This window comes from Sminthopsis crassicaudata, chromosome 2, assembly GCF_048593235.1.
Source record: "Sminthopsis crassicaudata isolate SCR6 chromosome 2, ASM4859323v1, whole genome shotgun sequence".
NCBI classification, from domain to species: domain Eukaryota; kingdom Metazoa; phylum Chordata; class Mammalia; order Dasyuromorphia; family Dasyuridae; genus Sminthopsis; species Sminthopsis crassicaudata.
This window is the reverse complement of record NC_133618.1, coordinates 330338572-330350981: the sequence shown is the minus strand read 5'-3', so window position 1 is coordinate 330350981 and position 12410 is coordinate 330338572. Positions and strand designations below refer to the sequence as shown.

The 12410-nt window shown below is 35.0% G+C and overlaps 1 protein-coding gene across 5 annotated transcripts in view; it reads right to left on the bottom strand.

The window, feature by feature from the left end:
• Positions 1 to 12410, bottom strand: part of SYNE2 (spectrin repeat containing nuclear envelope protein 2) — a 385421-nt gene that overhangs the window by 48428 nt on the left and 324583 nt on the right. For all 5 annotated transcript variants that reach the window (XM_074290333.1, XM_074290335.1, XM_074290334.1 and 2 more), the window contains 3 exons: positions 11084 to 11278; positions 7360 to 7485; positions 3345 to 3500 (listed from right to left, as the gene is read on the bottom strand). In XM_074290333.1, the coding sequence (XP_074146434.1) occupies positions 3345 to 3500; positions 7360 to 7485; positions 11084 to 11278 (477 nt within the window). The remainder of the gene's footprint in view (positions 1 to 3344; positions 3501 to 7359; positions 7486 to 11083; positions 11279 to 12410) is intronic.

Sequence of the window (12410 nt, the reverse complement as noted above, 5' to 3'; positions counted from 1 at the left end):
TCAGTGTCCAACTCTTCGCGACTTCATTGAGTTTTCTTGGTGGAAACACTGAAGTGCTTTACCATTTCCTTCTCTAGTTAATTTTACAGGTAAGAAAATTGAGGCTAATGGAGTTGACTTTCCCAGGCAAAGTGTCTTGGCCTCGATCACAAAGCTACTATGTGTCTGAGGCCAGATTTCAACTCAGGAAGACTTTGCCTGCAGGACTGGCACTGGCACTGTGCCTCCTAACTGGCTTTTAGATACTATGGAAAACACAAAAAACAAGACAGCTTATAAACTCAGAAAAGAAACAGAGAGCATGAATCTATTGTAGGCAGAAATTTAGTATTCAATTCAGTAAATATTTCAAAGTTCTAAGGAAGCTACAAAATAAGTATTAACTCATCCATTAACCAACCAAAAACATTTACCAAACTATTATGTGCCAAGGTGGAGATATAAAGAAAGGGGAAAAAAAATACAGTTCCAGCACATGAAGAGCTCTCTCATATATATATATATATATATATACATATATATATATATATATATATATGTGGAAGGTAGTGTCAGAGGTGAAGTAACTAGTAGCTAGGGGAGAGGAAAGGACAGAGCTAAGACTTGTAGGAATCTGAAGAAAGTGAGGTGAGGGGGGCCTACCAAACAGAATTTTTTACTTAATCCTATACAAAATAGGGATTAATAAGAATTTTTTCAAAGAGAAAGAGAGAGACAGAGACTAAGACAGAGAGGGAAAGAGACAGACAGAGACAGAGAGAGAGAGAGAGAGAGAGACAGAGAGAGAGACAGAGACAGAGACAGAGACAGAGAGAGAGAGAGAGACACAGAGAGAGAGACAGAGACAGAGACAGAGACAGAGACAGAGACAGAGACAGAGAGAGAGAGAGAGAGAGAGAGAGAGAGAGAGAGAGAGAGAGAGAGAGAGAGAGGTGACATAGTCAGAATTGCACTTTAGAAGAAAATCCCTTTTGATAGCTGAGGAGATGATTAATTGGAGTGGAGAGACACCTGAGCCTGGAGACATCGTTAGGTAAGAATGTAATGCAAGAATAAAGGATGGGCCTAAACTAGAGTGGTAAATATAATAGCAAGTGATTAGAAAGTAGAAAGGTCAAGACTTGGCAACAGATTTAACAAGTGAGGAGTTGAGGAATGCATCAAGATTATTAACCTGGGTGGCCAGAAGGTCCTTGAGAGGGAAATTCAGAACAGGAAAAAGAATAGGAGGAAAAAAAACAAGTTCTGCTTTAGACATGTTAAGTTTGAATTGATTATGGCCATCCAATTTAAAACAAATAAAGGCAGTTGCAACAACTTTCTGGGAATGTTAGTCTGAACAGAAAAATTAAGGAGGACATGAATATTCATAATATTCGGATAATGCTATGCCACTAGCAGAGTAAAAATTCTATTTCTAAAAAAGTGAAATAGTTACACACTCTACAGCAGGGGTTCTCCAACTACTGTCCTAGGGCCAGATGCCGCTGCTGAGGATGTTTATGAGGCCCACCGGGTCATGGCAAATGGGCTGAGGGTTGGAGACAGAGTGTGAGTTTTTGTTTTTACGGTAGTCCGGCCCTCCCACAGTCGGAGGGACAGTGAACTAGCCCCCTATTTAAAAAGTTTGAGGACCACTGCTCTACAGCTTTCTGGAGGCGTCCAAATGTAAAAAACTCAAATAAACTTCAAAAAAAAAATGACAAAATGACTTTGTATGACTCAGCTTTTGAGTTGGGCAGGCAGGTTACACATTATCTGATTCACAGACATTGGATTCAACAAACATTTACTAAACTCTGGTTTAGTCACTCTGGTAACCAAAAAACTAAAACAGGATCTGTTCTTAGAGGCTGGGAGGACAGAGGGAGAAAATGTAAACAGAAAATAGGCATGGAGATCCATGTGGGAAGAAGGAATCTTTTGTTTTTGGTAAAGCAAACCTTGGAGTGGGTGAAGGAAAGTGATATGAGATCAATCTAGAAAAGATTTAAATAGTTGCAGTGAGATTATTAAAGGCTATAAAGGCAATATTAATTTTAAGTACTGGAAAGCAATGGTAATTTAAAATGATGACACAAAAACTATAAAGTGCTACTCTGCTGTATTATTAATTATTATTAATATAATTATTAAGCCTAGATGTAAATAAAATCATAAAAGTCCTGCTAGAAATTTCATTCCTGAAAAACATGGCTTTTATCCAGAATCTTAAGTGTGCAAATTTACCAATGACATTTTGGCTATAAATCTTTGGGGCTTTTGTTTTGTTTTGCTTTGGTTTGGTTTTTTTGCACAAGATGAATCAAGGAACCATTCAGTGAACACATCTGTTCGATTGTGGCGTATTGATTCCATTACTTTTACCATTAGCAGCATTAGGTCATCTAGTTTTCAGATTCACCATTCCCTACAAAGAGCAACCATTTTAAAAATGATCTTTATGGATTTTAATATATTTTCTCTTTTAATACAATCAAAATTGAATTTCAAAGCAAAACAAAGAAATGAAAACATTTTATGATTTTAGTCTCTGAAGGTCCTCCCAGGTTAAAATAAATTTCTTTCTTCCACTACAGAAAATCAGACAAAAGAATTTTTACAGTTAAATATTATTTGCTTAATCTCCAGAACACCAGAGAACAGGTTTTTATTACATTAGTATACATTAGTAACATCAGTCTGTAATTCTTAAACTAAAATTAAGTATATTTGGTTTCTTTAATTCCTTCCATATCTGACTTAAAGACAAACAGATACAACATGCTAATAACTTTAAAAATTTCATTAGTAAGTAAAGGTTAGGCACTCAGATTTATTAAAGATGGCTTTCAACATTTCTTCTTAAAGGGTTTTTAATTTAAATTTACACCGAAGGATCACAAATAAATGGAAAACTTTCCAATTGGCTTCATAGTCCTAAATGAGTTAAACTCATCTTCTCCATTCTGGGGGATCGGCCTGAACTCTCCTGCAAAACTGTTGCCTGAGAAAAAGACCCCCTTCTTCCCTTTTTACACCCACCATAAATTTTCCACATTTTTCTTTTTTATCTTCTCAAGATAGAGCAATCAACTACCCGTGGCTTCCCACTGGTGCATTTTCTCCAAGCGATTTTCTTTAGATCATTAAGAGTGAGCAAAGCTACAGCCAGAAGCCTTCCAAACAAAGGGTCAACTTTACCAAACTGTCTAGCTCCCCACTTAAGAAACAACAGCCTGCTTATTCTTTTCTTGAAACAGCTTCCAGATTCAAAGAAATCAAGCTTCTTTCGACTTGGTCAGACTTTAGGAGACATTTCAATAACCCCCTGAACAGGCATGCCCCACAATGAAGTGACTTACTCTTAAACAGAGCTCCTCCCATTGTCTGTGCAAATGGTCTATTTGCTCCTTCAAAACCATCACATCTTCCACCAGAATGTACCGGCTTATGTCTCCCTTCATGATATTAACTTCCTTCAAGTTCTGAGCCCAATTTGCCAAGGAGTTCTCCAGTTCCTGCATTTAAACACAAGAGAAGAGGAAGGGAAGGGGAAGGAGGAGGAAAGGGGGAAAGCCTTCAGCCCAAAGTACAGTGGCTTCCAAACCTGTAGGCTAATCCTTTGATTGGATTTGGGGGAGGGGAAAGAGGGAGGGAGCTTAAGGCTAAGGAATTCGTGGCTGGAGCCTCGGGTTTCCGGTTGCCCAGACTTTTTTTATATACCTTTTCTAAGCAAATCTCTTCTTTCTCTGAGTGTTTAATCCTTTTGGAATAGAAGAGGGACAGTTTTATACTGTCTCTACTGGAAAATAAAATCCAAGTATCAGTTTAGTTTTATTACAGGGAATAATATTTTTAAAGTTCCGTTTGATTAAAACATTTTTTTTTTTTTTTGACCTCTGTCACACACAGCAAGAATTTCTTTAGAGTGTGGCTTCCCAGTCTACAAAATTCCGGAGATGTACTCTTGCCACACTAGAAGAAAGTTACTAGACTCCCTTATGTTAAAAGGGGAACTATATTTTCATTAATTCTGGAAACAAATAGTATCCAAGTTCATAATGGGAAAAAAAACAAAACAAAACAATTTATTCAACATTTGGTCATAATAGGTCTGGAGAAAAAAGGGATTAGGTATATTTATATAGTTATTTACATCTGTAAACCCCTTTACAAATATTATCTCTTTTGCTCCTCACAAAAACCCTGAGAGGTACGCTATTATTAACCTTATTGTTATAGATGAGGAAACAGGTTGAGAGAGAAATTCAAAGAATTGCCCAGAGTCACACAGCTAATAAGACAATATTTGAACTCTGCCTAAGACTCCAAATCTAGTATTCTATTCACAATGCTATATTTACTAATGCAATGTTTTTTTGTCAGAAGGAAACTTTTTGTTTTTCTATAAAATAAGACAGACAAGGAAGTTAAATTAGGTAAACTGAACTGGTCAAAACACAGGTCTGCTTTTTACATTTTATGGAGCTGGATTCCAGTCAACTGAAATCTTAAAGAAAACATGCATGAATGAAGAGAAAGCTGTTGATATGCAAAAGCGAAAGGGTTATTTTAGTTAACATTTATTTATATCTAGCCTGGCTTAATTAGTAGAAGTAGTATTCAGTAAGAAGATCTGGGTTCAAATTCTGCCTCAGACACATACGAGGTGTCTGACTAGGCCAGTCAACTAAATTTTCAGTGCTCCCAGACAACTAAGATTATAAATTAAAGAAAGATTTGAAAGCAGCTAGATGACACAGTCCTATAGTTAGGAGAACCTGAGTTCGAATTTGACTTCAGACACTTAATACTTTCTAGCTAGGTGACCCTGGACAAATTATTAATTCCAATTACTCCTTCCAAAAAGAGAATGATTTAGAGAGCTTCCTTTTGGGAGTTCATCATGAAATGAAGAGAAATCACACGTCTGAACAATAACAACAAAATTATTGGCATTTTTAGGCTGCTTTTAAGAGGCAAGTCTTTCATTGGGAGAAAAACCATGAAAACTCTTTATTTAGCAGCTCTTATTTCTTAAATACTTTAACATGTGTTCTCATTTTTTCAACTCTTGAGAAGAAGATGGGAATAAATAGTGGGCTAAGTACTAAAGTAGCTGCATCATTTTATAGACAGAGCAAAAAACCAACTAATAAGTCAGTTCAAATTCTGTTCAGGAGATAGGGGTGTTCACATCCTGCTTAAAGAGATGTCTTTAGATATCCATCAGTTTAAAAAAAGCCTGAGCTTACTAGTTTGTGGTTTGTTTATATGCCATTTCCCCCAGTGGGGGACAGCCAGGTGATACACAGTGGATAGAGTACAGGACCTTAGGAAGATGTCTTACTAGGTCTCACACACTTACTAACTGTAACCCTGAGGCAAATCAATTAGCCCTCTTTATCTCTTGTATGTAAAATGCATACAATGGAGAAGAAAATGGCTAATTTCTCCAATATCTGTCCAGAAAACTTTAATCATAGAGAATTGAACATTAACTCAATAACAACAACAAAAATCCTTTCCCATCAAATCCTTGAGGACCGGGACTGTTTTTTGCCTACTATCCCAGATGCTTAGCATAAGGCCTAGCACTTAGGAGGAGTTTACTATTAAATGTCTGTTGATTGATTTTGGTGAATAGTTACAAGCAGAAAAATTCAAGAGTTTTACTCAGTTATCCATACTAATAAAAGGGATGGATTGATGGCTTGAATAAGCCAAAGAACCAAAACACTTTTTTTTTTTTTTTTTTTTTTTGGTAATGAATTAAATGCTTTTGGGGGGAGGGGAAATAACCAGCTAACTATATTTTGTGATTCCTCCAGTTATTTGGTAAGCACCATTGAGGGAAAAAGCGTTGGTATTTAGAAAAAAAATTGTTCTAAATCATATATGTAGATTCTTGAATGTAATGAATTTATCATTATGGCAGGGAGAAAGGCTGCCAGGACTCTTAACTGTGTAAAATTTTGGGTAGAATTCAAAACCCCCTATTCAATCTGATGGGGGTTGAGGTCCCTTTAAGATTCCTTTTTAATTGCCCAACCCAGGCTGACCTTGATTCACAAATCCTGGTCAAAGGCACCCTTTGAATATCTGGGCCCAGCCCCACTATCACAGCTCAGCTTCCCCCAACCCTCACCTGATCTGAGCTAACTGAAAAGCCTGCCAAGAACTTGGGGGGTACCGCCCATCATCTTGTAGGTATAAAAGAAACGAGCCCAAGCCCTCTCTTTGCAGGAGCCCTCCCAACCAACACATGGTACCCTTCCAGCCATGTAAGGGTTCCTGCCCACCCAGCGGTCACTTCTGGCCCTGGCGTCTTTCTAACTGAGCTTTACTTCCAAATTCCTACAATAAACCTTTTATTTATCAATCTAGGTTTTCAGTCCTGTAAATTCATTTACAGGGGACGCTGCGCCTCATGGAATTATCTTACTATCTATGTGCCGAGAAATGGGGTTCCCCCTTTTCTTTCCTTCATTAAATCCTTCCCATTTTTAAGCTTGCTGCCTCATCTACCTCAAATAGCATAGGAAGTCATGGAATTGTAGCACTGTGAAATTAGAAGTAAAAACTTCATATCCCATAAACTGCTCTTCTGGAGAAGGACTACTAAGTAAATGTCTTCTAATTTTATCCAAAGTATGACAGATATTAGTGTTCCTATTTTCTTTTCATTGTTTGGTCTAGGGCCACTCATAAACCTTTGAATCTGGTCTTACCACACAGTTGAGAAATTGAAAAGAAGGAATGTTTTTAATGATTCTTCTTGCCTACTGCATATCAAATGACTGATAGTGAACCCCATTCTAATTGGTCCATTTTTCTACCCACATGATTTGCTTTCTCTGTCTCCACACCAAACAACTATCAGTCCTAGAATTTTCACTGAGATATTAAGGCAGGTGAATCCAGTCTAGTCAGTTTTGTGAGTGTGGAAGTGCTTTGCTCAATAGGAAAAAAAAAAAAAAAAAATGGCCTCCTGGAGAAAAAAAATCATTTTAAAAAAGTGTCCTTTTTCTCTTCTTACTTTAGAGCCAAAGTTTGTGATAAAGGAACAACTTTCAGAATAAACTCAAAGACTTCTTTTGCTTTGGGGGATCAGTTGAATAAAATGCTCAAATTCTTAGGGTTAGTAAAAATTGATTTCTATTCTTTTAAAAAATGTCATCTGCATGCATTAATCTTCAAATGCATTAAGATTTTAATTTCTATAGAGATCAAAGTATCATGTTAGGAAGGTGAATATTTTTTAATAAAACAAGGAAAGTCTGCTGTATGAAGAAGACAGGAGGGCAGAATCAAGCATATCCAAGACTTAGAGAACATCTCAGAAATTATTCTGTAAAATTACTTCTATTTCAATACCTTAATCAGTTCCTTTTCTTTATAGAGCTCTTCATATGGTTCTGGGAGAGGATTTTTAATTTTTGCTTTTAAAGTCTGCAATCGACTTTCCAGTTCCTTGATTTGCTTTTCACATCGATCCCAGGTCTGTTTGAAAAACATTATAAAGAGAGATCATGAATAGCCTAGTTAATGAGGGAATTCATTCATTTTGTGCCCTTTTTTTGGGGGGGAGGGTATTAAATGTGTTTTATAAAACATACAAAAACCCAATTTTTGATCTTAAACAATTTACAATTTAAAGAAGGAGGGAGCTAAGACCATTTGTGAATTATATATGTTGGATTATATTTAAAATACAATGTAGTAGAGATACAGGGGAGATGTGTATGGTTCAAGGGAGAATGCAATAATTGTAAGGGGGAGGGAGGTTCAGGATGTGTTATGAGAAATTTGAGGAGGCACAGATTATTTTAGCTGAGGGAAGGGGACTTAGGGAAAATTTGGTGAACAATGCACCCAAATTGAGCCCTAAATATTTGTTGATGGCAGAATTTCTACAGATGGATGAGGGAAACATTTTCTTCTTCCTGGGTGTCCTGAAATATAATAAGGTAACATGCTCAGGGTTAACAATATATAATGCTGATACAATTTGAGTTGACAATCCAGTCAAATAAAGACATTTCTTATCTAGAACTTGGAAAACTGGAAACTTAAATATCAGAAACATAGAAAAGAAGTAAAAAATGAACTACAAAAAAAAAGACTATCCAGAATTAAAGCAAAACAAATAAACCAATGTTATGGATTCACAGAGCTGGAGTTCAGTGGTATCTTAGATTCTAACTTTCTCATTTTATACATGAGGAAATGGGGAGTAACTATGCCTAAATTAATAGTAACAGAGTAACAGAAGTGGCAACATTGGATAGAGTGCCCTTCTTAGAATTCAAAACTAGCCTTAGACACTATCTGTATAATCCTGGGAAAGTAATTTAATTCTTTCTGCCTCAGTTTCCTCATCTGCAAAATGAGCTAGAGAAGGAAATCAGTATTTTTGCCAAGAAAATCACAAATGCAGTTGTGAAGAGTCATAAGTAACTACAGAAATAACTGAAGAACAAAACTACTGACTCCTGAATCGGTTCTTTCCTCCTGACCACTTTTATACTGTATACTATATATATATATATATATATATTATAGGATTCTAGGAGAATCAGTTATCAGATTTTCAAGTACATAGCAAATTAGAAAAGGAAACAAGACTATGCTATAGACAATTATACAGAGAGCTCTGAAAGGTGACAGCTGGCCTCCAGGGATCACAGAGATGAAGCTGAAAAGGAACTAAGAGGCCATCAAATCTAAGGGAAAAGACATAGAAACTATAACAGGCATAAAAATTAAAAAACATGGCAATTCTCAGAGGACAGCAATAAGAAAGGAATTGTGGTAAAGGGTAGTTCACAGTGATTTTTTTTGTGTGTGTCATGGACCTCTTGTCAGACAAGTGAAACTTATGGAGCCTTTACTCATAATGTTTTAAAATGCCTAAAATATGTATTGTTGCTATTCTTCAGTCATTTTTCAGTCATGTCTGATTTTTTTGTGACCTCATTTGGGGTTTCTTGACAAAAATGTAAAAATGTATGTTTACACACACATATTACTTGTTATTATAAATGAAACCAGTGGAAATATAGTTATCAAAGTATTAAAAAAAAAAAAAGTTTAAAAAAACCCCCAAAACTTCACAGATTCTCAGTAAAGAGAACTCTTGTTAAGAAAAGAATCCTGGATTTAGGACTGGGTGACCAGAGAATCTCAGCACCAATTACCTAGGGGGAGGCCATGGCCTACTTATTGTTGGTAATTGTAGAAGAAGAAAAGCCAAAACCCTCATTGGGCCACCAAGACTAAGGATGAACTTATCCCATAGAACAAGGTATAGCCTATATGGTGTTTTTTTGTTTGTTTGTTTGTTTTTTGGTAAGGCCTTTAATAAAATAGGAGACTTTAAGCATGCCTAATGAAAAGTCAGAGCTTATTAGAAATTTTATAGTGTAAACACAAGAGTCAAGAGAAAACTAGAAACAAATAATTTCACTAATTTGAGAGTCCTAAAAAATGATGAAGAATTTCTTTACATTCTAACAGGGAGAGAAACCACAATTGTCCTTTCAGAATTTTGATGATTTCAGTGATCACAGAGACAGAGGATTTTATTCTGTCTTATTGGTTTTGACAGGAGAAATAAAAGAGAGAACAATAAATACACAACAGAAAAGCTAAGGAGAAGAAGCTCACTATTTTGCATAAATGACTGCTCAAGAAGTCTACAATGGTGGGGGTAAGATAAGAGGAACAAACTATCTTATTAGAATATAAAGAATAGTAAATATAGGTCATTTCTCAAGGCACTGTTCTTTGTACTCTTCTCTCTCAATACAATTTCCCTTGACAGTCTCAATAGCTCCCACATATACAATTATTATCTCTATCAGATGATTCTCGGATCTATTTATCCAGACCTCTTAATTTAATAAGAATATCCTTAAAGAAAATGAGACGGAAACAAACTGTTGATGGTATTTTTCTGTAGATATATAACTTCATTATAGTTACATAACTGATTAGAGAGGTTATAAGATCTCATTTATTTATTAATTTTAAGAAAAAGTTTCTTTTGGTAGAATATAATGTATAATTTCTGTCTCAACAGACAAGTTGCCTCTCACACATGCATCAAGATCATACAAAACACTCTATTTTGGACACAACTAAAGAAATAACTTTGTTAAACAAAACTCATCTGCTGAGTCCTGACATCAAGCAAGGTGCTAACTAAAGTCATAACTATTTACAAAAGGTATTTTTATTAAGAGTATCTTTCCCAATGTCAGGGAGATTTTCCTTAAAAGGATCAAATATAAAGGAAAATGTGTTTTTTAATATTGAAGTCTTCCCAGTGTTCCTATTCATGGATGACACGGCCCTTTTGGCATCAGGTTTTAGAACACTACAAAGCCTCTTAAGTGAAGTCCACAATAATATTAAATGAAGTAATATTTATAAAGTACTTTGCAAATTTTAAAGCATTATATAAATGCTAGCTATTATTATTATTATTATTAAGCTTTTAAAACCATTCCTAAAAAACAAGTCAGATTTAAAATATTTATCTGAACATAGGCTGACATACAGCTATCAAACTCTAAATGGGCAACCTTTCCTTTAAATTAATCTGGTGATATGTTTATCTTAGATGACATGCTCAAAATTGAGATTAGAATGAATTGAAAGCACTGGTAAATTCCCCCAGGTAACCCATAGCTATATCATGGAATATCATGATCTCAGAAAAATTAAAAAGACAAATATATCAAAGAGCTACATAAAATAGGCATAAATAAGCTGCAGCATTGTACCAAAAATGATTTATGAAGTTGCTATTAGAGATATTTCTGATAGCTATGTGACATGGGAAGGAGACAACAGACAAACAGTTGAACAAATAGGCACTTCAAGAAACAAAAGAAACAATTTCAACTGTATTAGTAAACTACATGGAAAAAAAGTCCTAAGAACGAGACGAGTTAAAATCTGAACTTGTCGAGACAATAACATATCTATGAAGTTATTGATCCAAAGTATAATTCCTAAGATATCATAGAGTAAAAAGGAAATGAAATGTACTTGAATATTGCAGATTTTAAAAAATAATAATTGAACTGTTTACCTCTATGGTACTTTGGAATCCTTTAGTTTTCTCAGCTACTTGAAGCTGGCAATTTCTCCAGGTATCCTGCAATTTTTTAATTTCTCTGTCAATGAAATCTTTGGTCTCTGGGTCAGCTATGGCCAATAACCTTCTCCCAGCTTCTAAAGTGAGTTCACAGGTAATTTGCCGTCTTTGAAGAATTATTTCTTTATTCTAAAAAGCAAAAAAATGATTTTTGTGAATCAGTGATTCTCTAACTGGGTTCTCAGATTTCTTGGGGTCCTTGAGTTCAAGAGAACTATGAGATCAAAACTATTTTCATGATAACATTAAGATGTTTTTCCTTTTTACATTTTTCTTCAAATTTTTCAACTAATTATCTGTATGAGAAAAGAATTTCTTCATGTGTTTCAACTAAAACAATCTAACATGTTAAATGCAGAATCAAATAGACTACAACTGTCTTCTATTAAGACAGATGCTAAATAAATTTGAAAAAATATGTAAAACAAGGCAACTCTTCTCACTAAATTTTTGTTTTGGAAAATCTTTTTTTTTTCATTAAAATGTTATTTTATCATGTAGTTGACTTATGATTGTTATTTTAAATGAATAAATATTTTAAGAACACCAAGCTTTATTTCTGATATGACATATCAATAGATGCAAGCCACATATACAAAAGTTCTTTGGGTTTTTTTGTAATTTTTAAGAATGTAGAGGAGTTATAAGTTTGTGATGCTAAGTGAAATGAGCAGAACCAGGAGATCATTATACACTTCAACAACAATACTGTATTAAGATGTATTTTGATGGAAGTGGATATCTTTGAGAAAGAGAAGATCCAATTCAGTTCCAATTGATCAATGATGGACAGAATCAGTTACACCCAGAGAAGGAACATTGGGAAATGAATATGGACTACTTGTATTTTTGTTTTTCTTCCCAGATTATTTTTACCTTCTGAATCCAATTTTTCTTGTGCAATAAGAGAACTGTACGGATCTGCACACATATATTGTATCTAAGGTATATTTTAACATGTTTAACATTTTTGAGACTGCCTGTCATCTAGGGGAGGGGGTACAGGGAGGGAAGGGAAAAAGTTGGAACAGAAGTAAGTGTAAGGGACAGTGTTGTAAAAATTACCCATGCATATGTTCTGTCAATAAAAAACTATAATAAAATAAAAGAAGGGGAAAAAAAAGAGTTATTAAGTTTGGTCCTAAGACCAAAAAGCTTGAGAATCTCTCATTTATATCTATGCCATGCCCAGAATTTCTATGATTGGGTGAGAACCTGCCTCTTTGAACTGTTCTTAATTTTCAACAGCTCTAATATATAG